The sequence below is a fragment of the Strix uralensis genome, chromosome 1 (assembly GCF_047716275.1).
Source record: "Strix uralensis isolate ZFMK-TIS-50842 chromosome 1, bStrUra1, whole genome shotgun sequence".
Classification (NCBI taxonomy): domain Eukaryota; kingdom Metazoa; phylum Chordata; class Aves; order Strigiformes; family Strigidae; genus Strix; species Strix uralensis.
Window position 1 is genome coordinate 77,980,720 of NC_133972.1, and position 18,538 is coordinate 77,999,257.

The window sequence follows — 18,538 nt, forward strand, 5'->3', positions numbered from 1 at the left end:
CTCAGGGAGAAAAGGAGAGTTTATGGCCTTTGGAAGAAGGGGCTAGACACTCACAATGATTACAAAGATGCTGTGAGGTTATGCAGGGCAGAAATCAGGAGGGCTAAAGCCCAGCTGGAAATTAATCTGGCTTCAGCAATCAAGGACAACAAGAAATGTTTCTGTAAGTATGTCAACAGCAAAAGAAAGACCAGGGAGAGCCTCCATCCCCTGCTAGATGCAGGAGGAAACATGGTAACAAGTGATGAGGAAAAGGCTGAGGTGCTTGATGCCTTCTTTGCCTCAGTCTTTAATAACAAGACTAGTTGTACTGAGGGAATCCAGCCTCCTCAGCCAGAAGACAGAGTCTGGGAGAACAACCTACCCGCATTCCAGGAAGAGACAGTCAGTGACCTACTGCATCACATAGACACACACAAGTCTATGGGACCAGATGGGATACACCCGAGGGTGCTGAAGGAGCTGGCTGGGGTGCTCGCCAAGCCGCTTTCCATCATTTACCAGCAGTCCTGGCTGACCGGGGAGGTCCCGACAGATTGGAAATTGGCCAATGTGACACCCATATATAAGAAGGGTCGGAAGGATGATCCAGGAAATTACAGGCTTGTCAGCTTGACTTCGGTGCCCAGGAAGCTGATGGAGCAGCTCATCCTGAGTACCATCATACAACACGTGCGGGACAACCAGATGATCAGGCCCAGTCAGCATGGGTTTATGAAAGGCAGGTCCTGCTTGACAAACCTGATCTCCTTCTACGACAGGGCGACCTGCTTATTGGATGAGGGAAAGGCTGTGGATGTTGTCTACCTTGCCTTTAGTAAGGCCTTTGACACCGTTTCCCACAGCATTCTCCTGGTGAAACTGGCTGCTCGTGGCTTGGATGGGCACACGCTTCGCTGGGTAAAAAACTGACTGGATGGCCGGGCCCAAAGAGTTGTGGTGAACAGAGTTAAATCCAGTTGGCGGCCGGTTACGAGTGGTGTCCCCCAGGGCTCGGTTTTGGGGCCACTCCTGTTTAACATCTTTATTGATGATCTAGACGAGGGGATCGAGTGCACCCTCAGTAAGTTTGCAGATGACACCAAGTTGGGTGGGAGTGTTGATCTGCTCGAGGGTAGGGAGGCTCTGCAGAGAGATCTGGACAGGCTGGAGCGATGGGCTAAGGCCAACTGTAGGAGGTTCAATAAGGCCAAATGCTGGGTGCTGCACTTGGGCCACAACAACCCCCAGCAGCGCTACAGGCTTGGGGAGGAGTGGCTGGAGAGCTGCCAGTCAGAGAGGGACCTGGGGGTGTTGATTGACAGCTGGCTGAACATGAGCCAGCAGTGTGCCCAGGTGGCCAAGAAGGCCAATGGCATCCTGGCTTGTGTCAGAAATAGCATGGCCAGCAGGGACAGGGAAGTGATCTTACCCCTGTACTCGGCACTGGTGAGGCCACACCTTGATTACTGTGTTCAGTTTTGGGCCCTTCACTACGAAAAGGACATTGAATTACTCGAGCGTGTCCAGAGAAGCTGGTGAAGGGTCTGGAGCACATGTCGTACGAGGAGTGACTGAGGGAACTGGGGTTGTTTAGTCTGGAGAAGAGGAGGCTGAGGGGAGACCTCATCGCCCTCTACAACTGCCTGAAAGGAGGTTGCAGAGAGCTGGGGATGAGTCTCTTTAACCAAGTAATAAGTGATAGGACAAGAGGTAATGGCCTCAAGTTGTGCCAGGGAAGGTTTAGACTAGATATTAGGAAGCATTTCTTTACAGAACAGGTTGTTAGGCGTTGGAATGGGCTGCCCAGGGAGGTGGTGGATTCCCCATCCCTGAAGGTGTTTAAGAGTCGGGTCGACATAGCGCTGAGGGATCTGGTGTAGTTGGGAACTGTTAATGTTGGGTCAATGGTTGGACTGGATGATCTTCAAGGTCTTTTCCAACCTAGACAATTCTGTGAACTGCTCCTAACTCAAGCTTGCTTTGCATTAATTAGTCCATCCACTCTACCCTTACAGGAAAAGCAGGATAAATCACAGGAGCTACACTTCTGACAGAAAAGCAAGAGACACACACAAAAGCTATTTTGCCTTACAAACCATGGTAACTGCAGTAGCTTACTGTCAGATTTGCTTACAAAGAGGCATTGCTTTTCATATCAATGAAAATCTACACAAAGCTGAAGCTGCTTCCAGATGGCAGCAGACAACTTACCTGCACTCATGTATCTGGTTCAGTAGGGTGGACAAGTTTTTCTCCGAAGCCCTCAGGGAGTTCTGTACACTGGTCTCCATCCTTTTGTACTGGGACTAGTCACAGGATGCAGTGTTAGGGATGCGTAATGGCCCAAGCTAAAACCTAGAAGTCTAGTTTGCAAAGCCTTTCCCTGGAATGCAAATCGCTCAGCAGGCTGCCATTCAGCTTAATGGAAACTATTTTAAGTCAAATTTAAACTGAAGTGAGATGACACATAGGCAAGGTACAGCAAATATGAACTGATTTCATTCAGCCACACTAGTTATATCAACAACCTCTATGTAACCCACATGACTTCAGGTCAGGGTCATGTGATCCAGCCAGCAAAGAAGTGAGCTTTACCCATACTCCATCCAACACACTGAACTGCACAAAGCCAGGTCTTTGTTAGCACCACTTCAGGTCAGCATTAATGCAAACCATGCACATTTTAATCATAACTAATCTTTAAACGCAGCCACCTCCAGCCTTGATTCAAGCACTTAGTGCCAAAAGTTTAGAATGAGCACCTAGTGCCAGCTCAAAAAAAAAAAAATCATGGTTGTGCAATACAAAGTGCTGATCCAGTATGTCTGCTCTGCTGTGTCTGGTTTGTTCAAAGCTTTTTAAACACAACAAGATTTTGATAGTCAGATACTGTCCTCTCACAATAAAATTGATTTAGATAGAACAAGTAACATGGGCATTAAACCACCAGTGGCAGTTGGTTGCTCACACTGCATCTCAAGTATGTCTAAAAAGCTGACTGAACAAGAATACACAGCTCACATATTACCAATTGTGCAACCATGTACCATGAAGCTCAAAGATACAGGCATGTCCTTATGGATCCACATGTGTCTACTCAATAAGTGCAGCCTGCATTGCTTTGTTTTTCATTATGAAAAAATTGAAGAGTCTTACATCTCAATGAAACTCCTCTGTGCTCCCAAAAGGAAGTCTCTGTATGTGTGATACATGTCCATGAGGACAGTGACCCACAGCTCCAAGATAGGTACACTGTCACTATGCTGGATTACCTTTCAAAAAGCTTTGATCCCTTCCTGCTCAGGAAAGTATTTGAAATGCCTAAGCAAAGCTAATGTTCCAACATATAAATAAGACAATAAAAGGAAAAACCTAATTAAAACTTCTTTTATGCCTTTCCTGTAACACTTCTCAGAGTATACAGGTTGTGCAGAATGCTTCTAAGAGCTCCAGGCTAACAGACGCTGCAGCCAAAACCCTGCTCTTAGATACAAAATATAGATGGGATATTTGCACCAACTCTACTCCCCTGGTGATAAAAAGGTAATTTCACATACTATGAGAAAATGCCACACATTAAGAGAGTGCACGTTACCCAGAACCATTTCTTTAGTCGGCCGATCAAGCTTTCAAATGCAGTAATCAACAGCGTATCACTGAAGTCTTCATGCAGCAACTTGGAAAAAAATGCATCATCCACACTATTATCCATTTCCTGATCTAGGAGAAAGTGTATGCCCAGTTAGTACCATGCTGGAGGCCTTATTGGAATATAAACCTTCCTGAAGGGTTCATCGTTCATGTGAACAACATCCATTACAGAGCTGGAATTTGAGTCTTGCTCTTCTAGTGCTCACAAGCAGAAGGGAAACGGCCCCAAAATGCACTGAGAAAGAGTTGTTAGAAAGCAACATGGAAGAAGAGGCATGATACTAACCACAGAGCAACATATTTAGAGATAATGAGGCAAAAGCACAACACAAGGGGAGAAGAGAGTCAGGCCACTGTTTTCCTGTCTTCTACTTACTCATTGCAAGGAAAGCCTAACCACCTTCTGTTCAGAGTTAGCAGTGTTTTGCAGTTACTTAGCCTATTATCCACATGTTTTTTTCAGTTTCTTAATAGCTCTGGATAATTGCTATTCAGCAAGACTAAAAAAACGCAGACATCACTGAACAGCTTCCCAAGTAAACTGTGTTTAGGGAACTTAAAATTTCCTTACTCACACCTCTATATACATGGTATCCAACGGCAGTGCCACAATACGTGTCTTCGGCTACATTTTGACTTTCAGAGAAAATATCCTCCCTACAGAAACGTCTCTTCAGGCTTCCATGTGACTATGATTTCTACCATCAAAAAAGAAAAGCTGAAAACTTCTAAATACTTCACCTTAATTGCCAACATGACTTTACCTGTTTGGATCCCCATTTCCTTCTCTACTGAATCAAAAAGTTTCCTTGGTTTATACGAAGCGTCAAAGGACAAATTACTTGTTTCCCCACTGGAAAATTTAGGTTTTTTTATGACAGTGCCACTTAATATACCTATAAAGAGAATAGAAGATGTTTCAGAAAAGATCTGTTCTTTTGCATGAGGTACATATGTGGCAGTACCCACCAGCTACTCAAGCAGAAACCACCACTGGAATTACCAATGCAGCAGAAAAGCTGGCAACTTCATTTTAGGGTCTGACATCACACTTACAGGACAGGATAAGACTTCACCAACAAATCTATTCCTTCACAAAAGCAGACAACTAGACTGCTTTTGTGACTAGGGATCTGACTAGTGCTATACAGATAACTGGAAAGCTACCATACCCTCCATCTTAAAGACAATTTCATTTCTTATCCCACTACTCTAACCATCCAACCCTCTTATTGAGCTTCTTCCCATTCTCTTTTCCAACCCAAGCTCACAATCTGTTTACATGCATTTGTTCCTAAGCTAATTTCAGTTGCTGCTTTAAAAAAAAAGCATAAGTACAGAAGAGGGAGAAAAACTAACCCCACCCATGACAGCCTTCTTTTCTGCAGCTTCACTAGGGTTGCCATACAATTGTTTTTAAACCAGGAAAACACTTAGGAACATGGTGAGGGAGGCTGCAGCCTGTATTTTAAGGAAAACTTGCAAAAAAATTATCCCTTTGTCTCACTGTCCACTTTTCTGAGCTCAGCGAGGTGCCTGTTTGACCAACCACCTCTCTGGAGTCTCCATAGGGCATAAAACAGGAAGGTGGTGGAACCCAGGACAAGGGAGACAGTTGGACCACAAGGAACACACTGAAGTAAATTTAGGGTTCACAGATCAAGAGTTCAACGGCAGTCACAGACCACATCTGAAATTTCTGAACATAACCCCACTTATGCCTTTGCACAGTATCAACCCCTCTCCAACTGTAAGACTATACCGTAAACAGTGATAAAAGCCAAGTCCTCAGCACTTATCTTCCACATAAATTAAGCAGCTGTGTTGGTGCAGTGAAGGTATTTTCTGCAAATGCTGGACAGGTAAGAGACATATTGGAAATGCAAGCATAGCCAGCTCACAAGAAAGGGCATGCTTTTGTCCAAGACCAAAGCTTCAGTGACTCAGTTCATGGTCACAACAATAACTTTCAAACAGTCTCTCAGAACTACATCAGCATCGAGATTATTAGGATGAAGATAGCCCATTGCTGCTTGACTTTCTGGAAGTTCAGTTGTTTCCAATGACAAAGAGGCTATGCTGTAGTTTTGAAATAGTTTGTGCAAGTACAGTTTCATTTTAAAAAAAGTCCCTAAGTACTACTTGCCTAAAAAATGCTAGAGCAGTAATAAGCATCAGTACAAGTCACCATTTATCAAACGCTTATAACAATGATCTACAGCTATATTCTTAGGTATAAAGGAAGTTGAGAACTTTCAGGGACACTTGTTTTTTAAATTGAAGTTGCACTGCACATTCAAATCATTAAAAATCAGTTTTCATGTGTCTCTTGGGTCAGCAGTTTGTAAGTCCCCAGCTCTTAATAGCTACAGTACAAGTTCCCCTGTGAGCAAGGACAGGATTTAAGAATTAGTGATGAATTCAGGAATGTATATAAAAGCATCTTACCATAGTCTGTCATGATATACAAACCAAAGAAATAGAAGGTACTTCTTACGCACAAAGTATCTCAAAAAACTCGGTGCTTATTTGTCTTTGAAAGAAAGTGACAACTTTAGCAACACCCCTTTCTACTTTTAAACAACTCCTCCATGTTATCAAGACTAACAAACCTGAGTCCTTCCGCTTAAAACTTCCTTTTTCTTTTGACACTTTGCCATATGTATCGTGAAACTTCTAAGGAGAGAAGGAAAACAAAAGTAAGGTATCCACCCTGCACTGCAGGCAAACTGTCAGAGACTTGTCTAGTTATAGGAAGCAAAGAGATATGACACACTAGTTTTAGATGAGAAGTATCCTGACAGCAGATTAGGAGGAGTTTAAGTGCTGCATACTGCACCTGTGTGGCCTTCTCCTCATCACTGGAAGAGCCCTTGGCAGACACATCAAGTGATAGCGGATCCCCTTCAAGCTCTTCTGAGAGCATTTCATCTGCACAAGAGATCAGCCAAACAGGCAATAGAGGTTGAATTTTGTATTGACTAGAAACCTCAATTTAATGACATACATAGAAAAGAAACCATCACCCTCTCCATCTCTCCACACAGGAAACAGACAGTGGCTCAAACCCAGTCCAAAGGCTATTTCATTTCTGGCTGTCAGTTAAGTTCATTCCTTCACCTCTCATTAGCCCCAGCTAATGTTCTCCCTGCTCAAGAGACTATCTACAAAAAATATCCAGCCCTCTGAGCCGTTACAAGAAATAAGGCAGAATGCTTATGAAAACATGAATGAAAGTCAAAATTAAAAAACACCCACACACCACCAAAAAAAACACCCAAAAAGCACACACCCACACATATCAAAACAACTTTTCTAATGCATTGAAGATGATTAAAGAAGAAATACCAGCAAGATCCACTGTAGGTAAACTGTCTCCCTCGGAGCTTTTTTTCCTTATCTTCTCCTTTTGAGCTCTTTGCCTTGATGCTTTCTGCTAAAACAAAACCAAGTCTAAGCATGTATTTTATTTAAACATTAGTACAGAAGTGAGGTTTTGGGTTGGTTTGGAGAGGGGGTGTGTGTGTGTGTGATTTTTTTTTGTTTTGATTTTAAACACATTAAGAGCAGAGATACACTTGAAATATACCTAACATACTGATAGCTCTCTCCGCTGAAAGAGATTCTGTGCCCTGAAGTTCAATGCATGTATAAGTTCTCCCTTTAGCCAGAGTTGTATAATGGATGAAGTTTTTCATAAGCAGAATCAAAACATTTTAGTCAAAATAGAAAAGAAAGAGGTTTCCAGGGGAAAATAAAAGCTTTTAATGCAACTATCAGTTCTGGAGAGTTTTTTCCCAAACTTTCTGTGGGGACCTTTCCAAAATGTTTGGTATTGAGCACTTAACAGGCAGACACTGGAAAAGTCCGGCATTGATAAACTGTATTTTGCTTTGCTTGATGTATGTCTGGTCCACTAATTCCCCCATCAGTATAATCCATGTCTAGTTTTCCCAGACCTATAATTGAAAGGACTGCACATGAACCAGGACTGAGCACGAGCATAGGACTTGGAATAAAAGCCCTGAAAATTGCCAGCAAAATGCAGAGGTGAACGTGAGCTTTCCCAAGGCACCACAGAGTAAAGGGCAGAGGACAGCATGGGGACACAGCCTAGTAGGACCCAAGTGGGATTTTTGCAGATATCTGGATAGGCAGCTCTAGCTCTTGGTATGTCCCTAGATCTGAACTCATTCCTGTTGGAGTGACAACTACGTCAGTCAAGGCAGGTTTCACACCAAGCATGCCAATTCCTGCCCAATTTTCCATCTATCACAGGTAAGCATTACAGTTTTAGAACTTGCTTAGGGCTCACATACAGTTGTTTATGAAAGTTTCACATGTCTTCCTAAGACCTCCTTTTTTCCCCAGCCTCCAGTAGACCAGCACAGCCTCAGCAACCCTTAGCAGGAAAATTTGTCCATCAGAACATTTGAAAAGAATTGGGGTTATCTTTAATTCCCACTTATTTGTACACATTTTGCATACATAATGTTTTAAAGTCAGAGACACCTAAGCATAACACCTCCTTACCTCCTTTGTCTGGTAGTCACTGCTGCTACTTGCGGGAGACACTGGAAGCACTGCAAGGAAAAAAACCTTACCTGGTTACTGACAATGTGACTGCACACCTTAGCCAGTTAAAGTTTGCATCACAGCTAAATAATCCAGTTTTGAGTTTGGTTCTCTAGGTATTTTCAAGAGGAAACTTCACAACACTGAAGTGAGAACAACTCCCATGGAAACACAGTATAAAGCATAATTTCTCCCTCAACTTTGTTTTGCTTTTTCATCCCTACAGAAGCCAACAGCTGCCTGAGCAAGGCTCATGTCCTTCCACGAGAGAGACAGAGACATTCTAACTCTGTTTAGGACGATTTAGTTTGCATTTGGAGGTCCCAGCAGCTGACACAGCATAGAGCACAGCCTCAGCGAATGTTTGCTGTTGGTCAGGCCCAAACAGAGGATGCTATCAGAGATGATCACATCTGATTTTGTAAATCACTCTGAGGACAATTGGCCTGTCAGCATATGAACAGGGGAGCAGGGTGCCATGGTCTACAAGCTGTGCATTTTTCAAAGTTTATTCACCATGTGAATTGTATTTCAGGAGAGATGAGACGTGGAAAGTTGTAAGGAGGAGCTATATCAGTTCCAGAAAGATCTTCCTCCTCTTGTATTCAAGAGCACCAACGCAGCCATCAGCTCAGCACCCCTGGGCTCTTCAGCCCCCTTACACAGATAGCTGCACCCACACAGAAATTTAGGTGCCAAGTTTCCACCTGGACATTTGAATCCTCATACGTTCTCTGGAAGAAAAGGGATAGGACCACGGTTCTTTGAGCACAAGGGTGTACAATACACCTCCTCCACAGGGCAACCCTCACTGCTGGCCTCAAGCCTGCTCTCTCCTACTTGCTTCAGGACTCAGCTAAATCCTCCTTCTCAAACCATCATCAGCTATTTCCTTATCTGTGGTACAGTACATCAAGCTTACCTTTCAATTTACTTCTCACCCTTTGTCTTTTTCGGGAATAGTCAAGAGATTTTGGCAACGACTGCTTCTGAGAGTCAAGGATCCAGCTTTTTTCACTCTGACCAGTGCTTGCATTTTCACTGTTGCTTTCAGAGAAAAGATGTTTCCTGTAATTGGACTAAAGACACTATTAAGAGTGAGTCCTGCTCAGTCAGCTCCTTTTGTCCACCCAGAAGCCCCCCAACCATTCCCCTTCATTTACTACCAAATTATTCCATTTCTTCCTCCCCACAGCACAACACCTGAAGTATTTTAAGGTGTGAGATCTGCCAAAACAGCAACAGTTAACCATCAAAAACCAGCAGCATAAAAAACACCAAGACGCAGATGCTTGTCCTTTGCCAACATGGGGTTTACAGCATCCTCTGTCCTCATCTCCCCTCCTCCCTCCTGCATCCAGATAAAAGAGCTCTTGCAAGGAGGAAAACCTCTGCATGCCTGAGTTGCAGCCAAGAGCACAGTGAGAAAAAAGGAACACATACATTCACTCGCTGGTCTGGCAGCCCTGGTGCACCCTGAGCACTGCTTTCAGTAGCAAGAAGCAGGCCATTTTGAGGTTCCCAGGCTCACATTCCTCTACCTCCATGCTGGATAAACCTTAAACTTCAGCCTGTTTAAGGGTGCAACAGAATCGCACAGGTGGATACACACAGCGATCAAAGCACACACAACTTACCAGCCTTCTCTTCAGCTTGTTTGATTCCTCATTCTTGTTTCTTGTTTCATGATTCCTGCCAAGTAATCCATAAAGACCTGTTAGACTAGCAGATACTGCGATAGCAGATTGCAGCCGTGCAGAAGGGGCACAGTCAAATCACAATGGCAGAGCTTCTTAACAGATCAGCAGAAGGACCAAAATATTAATGCACAGTCATTAGACAAGTTTTTCTTCTTTGATTGGTTTCTGAAAGTAGCAATCAGGAATATCTGAAATTCAGCACCTTTTAAAAGAAAAATTAGGCTACATTATTAGAGGTGGCAAGACCTTGGCAGCTTGCTGTCACTGGAGGTGGCCAATGAAAGGTGGAGGGTTTTAGCATTTTTCAAAAATTAAATCAGTAATTTAGGCATATAATCAGGGAAAGGGAATGTCTGAGAGTTAAAGTCTTATTATTGTCAAAGTGGACAGGAGTCATTATTCTCTAATTTATATATTCTCAGGTACTGTTTAAATATTTGTATTGATAACATCCACAGATACTGTGGCAGCTAAGCAAGGAACTACTTTATTAGAAACATCCCACGCCCTTTTTGATCCCAATTTAAAACAGCTTAACTAAGGCAATAAACTCTTCTTTCACAAAGCAAAAGGTTTATAAATGATGCACGTATAATCTTGTACCTCTGATTTTGTAAAGAAGCTTTCTGGCCAAAAATCATTTCTTTGGCTTCAGCAACCTAAAAGAGAAGCAGGTATTTGTCTTAAAGTCCAATTACCCCATAATATAATCTACAAAATTAAAATGTATCAGAACTCAGAAGGGCTAGAAGACTGGATTACGAGTCCAGCATGGAAATTTCAACTTTTTAATGGAGTGGGATTTGTTGATTGAAACAGTATCATAAGTTATAAGATGACCAATGTTTGTTTATTAAACAGAGTTACTTTCTCTTTTCCTTGCTTTATGAATATCGGTCATTTTAAGCAATAACATCATAAGGATTGTCATTTTAAGAAGTAACACCACCGGTAGTAGCGCACTGTAATTACCATGCACAGAACAGGAATAGCCTTTGGACAGGGCTGCTGGGACACGGGGCTCGGTACCACGAAGCAGGATTTTATGCTGACACCCAGTGGCAGTAGCAAGGATTGGACAGTGTCCAGTTTATAATAGAAATTTGGGATGTCCCGTTCAGCACCCATCGCCTCTGGATTAACAGACAGCAGTGACAGCACCCGCACCAGGGAAGAGGCTGAAAGCCAAAGGGTTTGTACAGTGGAGTACCATGATGGAAGCCACCATGAGCAAGTTTTCAGCTTCCTGGGAAAAGCTGCACTGGTCAAAGTTTCAAAGCAGGCAGAGGGACTCATTTTTTATTTTTCTAACAGTCTGCAAATATGTCAAACAATTTCCAAAAAAGGTTTTGTGAGGATTGGCTTTGAAATTGGATTCCCAACATGCAAAGTGTGGCTTGAAATAGGTTTCAGCCTCTTCTGTTTTAGCCTAGGAGTGCAAAGCAAAGGATGCTTGGGATTCTGCTTCCAATATTCAGTAAAAAACAGAGGTTGGCCTTCAATCGCAAAGGTATCCCACAGCCTCACTCAAGCAACAGCTCAGATTTTTGTTGCAGTTGGTTTTATCGTACATTACACACCACAAAATTCAAGTAGTGATGAGCATTCTCCACACCGCAAAAAAATATTTCCATGTGTAACAACATACAGAAAAAACCAAGAACCTCAGATTCCCAGCTTCCTGTTTTGCTATAACAGGATGTCCATCCTTCCTGCAGAGATATCCCCTGCTTCAAGTTAGTACTTTCTGTCAGCTGCTGAGCTGGGACCTTAGCACATCTAACAGCTTCTGTCTCAACTTTACCTTTTCATGACTTGCAGAGTCTGAGTTTTCAAAGTCATAGATTCCCTTCCTGCAAGACAACATATATGTTGTAGTGACGTACAATCTTCAAGAATCACCCTATAGAACTTCACTAAGAATATGGGGGGATAACAGGGTTTGTTTCCACACCCCACCCCTATGAACTCTGTTATACAGTAAACAGATACTTCATACGCCTAAAAATGCCATTTTCTCAATGCCTAAAAAAATACTGGTTCCTTTCCTACTTAGTCTCTATTATTGTCTGTCTTGATTCTCACTTTTTCAATTGTAAGTGATTTTAAGATAAATATTCAAAAGATACAAGTTGCCTACCTCTGTTTATGTAGTGGACATTTTGTTCCCACATCACCAATAATAGGACGTGGTAGGAAGAAATCATGAATGGAAAGATAATTTCAGAAGCATTTAAGAGAAAAAATCCATTTAATTACCTTTTGAAAATTCAAACATTTAATGTTTGTTCTCTAACCTCTTCTCCGTATGCATCCAGATCTTTTTTTCATATCTTTCAACAATTTAAACTTAACTGTACCTTTATTTCTTTCTCCAAATCGTAACTATTTAAGAAATCCTACAATTATTGCTCAACGTACAGTACACCCCTTCTTGCTGGTGAAAGAATAGGAAGATTAAAAAACTGAGCTCCTCGTTAAAGCTTTCTGAAGGAAAGAAACACTCACTTTCTGATGAAACACTAGAGGGAGCAGAGTGACCAAACTAAGAAGTTCTCTCCACCTCTAACTTCTACACTGCCACTCCTGATTTACAATCAGTATTTGCTGCATCATTTGGTCTTAAAACACAGAACTTGTAGTAACGGTAAAGTCCTGCATCGAGTTTCCTCATTCTTATCTACAATCAATCAGAAAAATTCATCTAAACAGCTGGGGGTTTTTTTAATCTGAGAGTCAATAGACTGAAGCAGAACACCTAAGGAAGCCCCAGAACGGCCAGAACCACAGCAGAGATCCTCATATACAATCCATTTGCTCTCCTGCCCAGCAGCAGGCATTAACTTGCACACAACAGTTGGCAGAGAACACAAGAAGGGTGCAAAAAAACCAGACTTCCAGTGTGGAGACTGCATATTACCCTCAAACCCTCGAGTGCTTCTGCCTGCAGTGCCACTAGCTTCAAACAGGAGCTGACCCATGTATGGGTGCAAGGGAAGGGAACAAACTGAGAAAAAGTCCTGAAACTCTAGGACACACAATGGCAAAGAACTGGGACAATATCCAAAAAAGCTTAGGTATTTGTGAAAAAAGCTGCCACTCATAAGTCAACTCACTGGTGAATGGGGAGGAATACGGTTGGGTGAGGAAAAATGGAAAAGACCATGTGACATAGTATCACAGAGGTGAAGGCATTTTTGACAGCCTAGAACTAGCTTCCGAAGTATTTATCACTTTGAAGACCCAAAGGTTCCCACTAAGACAAGTTACGACCCTTTATAGCCTCCTGCTCGTTGTGCTGTCTGTCTGTTTAGACAGTCCACGTCATGGGCACCCCCCTACCCCAGTTAGTGTTAGAAATGGTCTAAAATCACCTGCTACACCAGACCCTGCATGGGCCCAGGGCTTGTATCATACCTGCCTTCAGTCTTCTGCTTGGCCAGTTTTGTTTTTCTGTTTCGCTTTTCCCAGGTAACAACCTTTGAAAAAGAAAAGCAGTGCAGGATCTAGAACTACAATACACAAAGTCATGTTCTTATCCTAAAGCCTGCTAAAAGCAGAGGTAAGGAGTGCCAGGAAACTTCATTCCACCTATTGCAACAGCTGTCCATCTCCATTTCCTGCAGTTCTTTCCTACCAGAAAAAATGGGAGTCCTGGAGCTAAAACTTGGGGGGCCAAGAGGATGAGAATACAGAGAGAAATAGTTCAAAAGCTTTTAATTCATTGTTCAGTGGGAAAATGTTACAAAACCTTTGAACTGTCATTCAATTAATTTTAAAAAAATCTAAACCCAGTATGTGGAAATGTAAACCAAGTTTGAAATGTGATTTCTTACTCCAAATTAAAATTATTGCTTTGGGAATTTAATTTCTCTCATATAGTGCACAGATTCTTTTTATACCTGGACACATCAATGGAAATTTCCAAGTATTGAAGTTGTCTAAAGAAATGCAGCTACAGATGGCTCTCAGTTACTTGCTCTTAGTTTACCCAGGTTGCAAGCTCCTGTGACAGGAGTACAGATACAGATCTAGTGCAGTAGGATCATTAGAGCTCAGGTGCAAAACTGCTTCCCTTCAGGAAGCAAATCTTTGCTCCTGCAGACCACACAAGTCTTGTGACATCCAAGTTTGTCCCGCAGAAGGCCAGGCTGGTTGCCCGGGTGCCATGTTTCTGGACACAAGCACAGCACACTGCTGCTGGTGGGTATATATGGAATAAACTCGACAAAGCTTGAATTACTTGGCTGGGCCACATTAGACTGAGGTTGGCAGCCATTGCCTCTGCAGCTCACTCCTGGTGCTCAACGGTACATTACATTGGGTATGAATGACACTACGTGGGCTTAGGACACCACTCAGGGGCAGGACTGTGTCAACCCATCCTAGCTTTCTTCTGAAACTCCACCAGAGCACCTCTTCCCTGCTTCATGTCTCTTCACTCAGGAGGGCCCCAAGGCAAACATACCTTTGGTGTTGACTCCTCCATGGGTTTTTCTTCTGGGAGTCTCTCACTGGGGACAAGAGGACACATGAGGGGAATGCAGCGCTGAGGGGCTGTTCATTTAAAGCCCAAAGAGTCAGTTTGTGAGGGGAAAAAACCAAACTTGCACCAATTAGCATCAAAACAGCTGTTTAAAAGGTGTGTAGTAAAAAAGCTAATCAGTAGTTCTACAGAAGTCCAACTCATTAACTATAAGAAACGTTGTCCTGCAAAGCTCTGGAAAGAGGTATTACTAATGCCAAGGTGAACTCAAATTCACGTGATCTTTCACAAAACATCACATTATGAAAAGCCTCATATCTGGTGAGCTCCAGTTACACAGCTGAAGTTAAACTCTACTAGAGGTGTATGCTCATCTTGTATTTGGATTAGAACAATGATGAGAGAGAAAAGTCACACCAAAGTAGCAGCCAAGCCACTAACCGAACATCACCATTCTGCAACTCCCAAGTGCTGTAGCTCTGGGCAACCAGCCTTGCTAGCAAGGGTGGCAAAACAGAAATTTTTTTTCCGTTTAATAATTGATGGAATAAGCATCAAAAATCACGTGCAGCATTAAAACCCCAAGAGAGGGAAAACAAAAAACAAAACCAGAAAAAACCCACCTTGTAACTTTTTGTCTGCAAGACACTCACCTAGGCTTAGCTTTCATCCTTGGAGAGGGAGTTTTGGACTTTTTTGCTGAAGAAGGCAAGGAAACTACAGCTTTACCCTCTGGAGCTACTATAAAACGCTTTATCTGCTTTTGCTGTAAGGCCCACAAAAGCAGAGCTTTCACCATGTCACCTGGGTGACACTTAACTGGGTCAAACTTAAGGAACTGAAGGGAGCCATGCCTGACCTGAGTGTTGGTTAGCATCTTCCACATCACCCTGCTGGCTCACTGTAATCATAGTGACATCAGAGTTAACTGTTTTCTGCTGAGACATAAAACCACAAACAGAACATGCATATGACTGATAAAGAAGTGGTGCTTTTTTAGGAAGAGATTTTCAGTGCTTGCCTGTGGCACAGCTGGATGACAGGTTCATCATTAAACACAAAAACATTTTGGGTTGAATACAAGTGATACTATGAGCTTCTCACTAAAAGCATCCCACCATCCCCTTTATAAAGGGGAGGAAAATTTCTTCTTTCTTTTTAAAGCAGTTTTGCCAAAATTGCAGCCCTGGAGGCAAGTGTTTGGGCTGACTTCCCACCAATATAAGATGGAGTTTGAGAAAATTGTTGGCTCTGGGTACAAACCAGTTTTCTTTGAAGGGAGGTTTTAACCACACCTATAAAAAAGCAGACTTGAGGAGGGGGAAAAGGGACACAAGGACTGTTTCACCTTACACCAAACACTTACTGCTACGGTGCCTGTTAACTTTGGGCTGTGCTGAGAGGCTAAGTTTTCTGATAGAGTCTCCATATTTTCAGAGTTTGAAGGACTTGTCCTGCCCCGTGGATTAGTGGACTCGGGCATCACTGCAGAACAACAATGGGGTGAGAAAGTCTTTGCAGTAACTGAACACACACACACACACACATTTCCTTTCCATTCTTACACATGTGCATAAAAGCTTAGGCACAAACATGTTAAGATCATGTTTAATAGAACAAAAACATCAAATATCTCCAAAATGCCCAGTGCAGAACTGCAATGCTAAATAAACAGCATCTTGAACCTTCCTCCTAAGCCTCTCATCCCATATGAAGATGTATAAATTCATCATCTTATTGCTACCTTGACTCTTAGCTCTGGAAGACATGGAACAACCCTTTGTGTCTGGTAAAGAAACAGACCAGCGGGACCCTTCCACCGTGTTAATTTCCCTGTGTTGAATCTCTACCAGCCACTGCAAAAGCTGTTTCACTACAGATGAACTATCTTATGCCCTTTGTACTCCTTAATTGCTTCAAGTACTAGTGCTCACTTTGGTCTTTCGTGTGCACTTCATGGTGGATGCTGATGAAGGATGTTCTCCCTCACCTGCACCTCCAGAATCTGGAGGACTTCAGTTCTAGCTTGTTTTGGTTGTAACTGGAGGAGAATGGGAAGGACTACTGAAGAAGTTACTATCTCGGACATCTAGAGCTGGACGTGACTAATTTCGTATTCACCTGGAAGAATCTGAAATGCACAGTAACTAAGAGGAAATTTTGCTTTTAATATAGTCACAGAACAAGTGCTACCTAACCCAAGGGCATCTCAGAAAACAAATCACAAGTCTGAAGAGCCCTTAGGTAGTAGCAGTAGAAAGTGAGAGCTGAGAGTTCATTGTCTTAAAAGACCTGGAAAGATCTGTTAAGTAAGTTACACCAAGGAATAAGCCACACAAAAGATAATTACTCTAAAAACTGAAATACTGCCAGTTTTGCAGCAAGGACATATCCCAGCCTTCAAAGAGAAAAGATCCCTATACAGAAAAAAAACACCACTCAATTTGATATGGAAGTTGAGCTGAGGAAACATTGCCTGTTTAAGACCAATTTTGATCATGCGTCTCTTCCTTTTGTGCTGAAAGCAGGTTTTCCTCAAACTGTGGGTCACAGCCTTGGTGGGGATTTACAAAACAATTTCAGAGCAGGATAAAGAGAAAGGAAGGAGCTACTTTCTCTTCCCCGTGGACAAGCACTAGGCTTGGACCTTCCTTTGGGTCAGGCACCCAACCATCACTTCTGTACTTCAGGCTCTGTGTTCCCTCAACATCTATCATATTTGGAACAAAATTAAACTGAGCCCAATGATCCCAGAAGGAAACATCTTGCAGGAAATGTTCAACAGCAGCACAGGAAGTCACACCATTTGATCACAGAAAATTCAATGTGCCCAACTCAAAGAAATGCAAAGCATGGTCTGTAGACTGCTGAGAAGGAGGAAGTAATGGCTATTCCAGGTCCAGCTAAGAGATTCTCCTACCATAAGGCACACAGCTACATCTGTAGTTGAGGCACACACGGAGACAACCCTGCAACCCTGAGGTATTTACAGTGGCACTCGCCATGCCCCTGCATACAGTAGTGGGTCACCTCCTGCCGAGAGCAGCTGTGCTGCTGCTCATCTCTCTCTACAAACAGGGACTGCAGGTGAGTGTTTCCGCTTCCCCAGCTGCACTTTCACAACATCACCAGGGCATCATCCACTCCATGTGGGGTAAGGGGACCAGAGAGCACAGTTGTCCGTCATACCACTTTGTTAAGAAGAAACACAAGTTGACTCCCTGCAGGAAGCCTTGGTAGAGACTGCCTCACCACACACAGCCCACTGCTCAAAGGGAAGCATGGTAAGTGCCAAGGTGCAAGCACTGGTCCATCAGAGGACCTGTGCTTCCATGGGCATACAGATGTCACCATCCCCTCCCGCAGGGAATCTCCCTCAGGCACCCGCACAGTGCAGCCAAACCAAGAACCATGCAGGGAACAAGCAAGAAGGGAGGATAGACAAGTGCCTCCCACTGCACTTGCAGATAAAGGAACACTACTGGACACTCTTCAAATGCCAGAGGTCAGCCAGCAGCCGAGATGTGCCTTGTCAGGCTACTTGCCAGCACACAGAGCCTGTCTCTGAGCAGTTCCCCTGTCCATGCAATTCCAGCAGCACATGGTTACATCTGCCACAAACACCAGTTACCAAGCTCATGAGATATGAGCAACAGAAGATTGAGCTTAGGGGTTGCCTTTTTTGTGTTAATGTGACTAACTTCAAGCAAAGGTACTAATTTTAAAACTTAACAACTTAAATTGCATGAAATAAAATAATAATTTTTTTAAAAAATCACCTGCTTCATTCTGCCTGGCTTGCTTCCCAGCATGAACAGACTCCTCTTCAACCACATTTATCTGTTGGTGTGATTTAATCTCATGTGAAAGTGACCTTAAAAAAAGTAGTCTTTATCTAGTGAAGTCAGCTACTTAATAACAAAACTAACAGTTGTTAATCACCAGCAACAAATCATTGGATGCTAATTGAGTTGACCATTTGGAAGGGTCTTGGTTTCCTGCAAGGATAAGTGACAGCCACTATACTATTGCTATTTACTGTCACATAAGGTTTTCTGCAAATGCCGTGGTCACTGGATGAATTACAAGTATCAGAAATTAACCGTATTAACATTTACCCAAATAAATCATATACATGCTCCAT

The 18,538-nt window shown here is 42.9% G+C and overlaps 1 protein-coding gene across 1 annotated transcript in view; it reads right to left on the bottom strand.

Annotated features, from left to right (window-relative positions):
* Positions 1 to 18,538, bottom strand: part of SYCP2L (synaptonemal complex protein 2 like) — a 30,004-nt gene that overhangs the window by 4,825 nt on the left and 6,641 nt on the right. The window contains exons 12-28 of the mRNA XM_074890533.1: positions 18,174 to 18,234; positions 15,761 to 15,879; positions 15,254 to 15,329; positions 15,048 to 15,093; positions 14,377 to 14,422; positions 13,326 to 13,387; positions 11,713 to 11,761; positions 10,512 to 10,567; positions 9,846 to 9,900; positions 9,131 to 9,287; positions 8,167 to 8,216; positions 6,982 to 7,069; positions 6,473 to 6,564; positions 6,246 to 6,309; positions 4,393 to 4,529; positions 3,578 to 3,697; positions 2,194 to 2,288 (exon numbers count right to left, since the gene is read on the bottom strand). Of these exons, the coding sequence (XP_074746634.1) occupies positions 2,194 to 2,288; positions 3,578 to 3,697; positions 4,393 to 4,529; positions 6,246 to 6,309; positions 6,473 to 6,564; positions 6,982 to 7,069; positions 8,167 to 8,216; positions 9,131 to 9,287; positions 9,846 to 9,900; positions 10,512 to 10,567; positions 11,713 to 11,761; positions 13,326 to 13,387; positions 14,377 to 14,422; positions 15,048 to 15,093; positions 15,254 to 15,329; positions 15,761 to 15,879; positions 18,174 to 18,234 (1,373 nt within the window). The remainder of the gene's footprint in view (positions 1 to 2,193; positions 2,289 to 3,577; positions 3,698 to 4,392; positions 4,530 to 6,245; positions 6,310 to 6,472; positions 6,565 to 6,981; positions 7,070 to 8,166; positions 8,217 to 9,130; positions 9,288 to 9,845; positions 9,901 to 10,511; positions 10,568 to 11,712; positions 11,762 to 13,325; positions 13,388 to 14,376; positions 14,423 to 15,047; positions 15,094 to 15,253; positions 15,330 to 15,760; positions 15,880 to 18,173; positions 18,235 to 18,538) is intronic.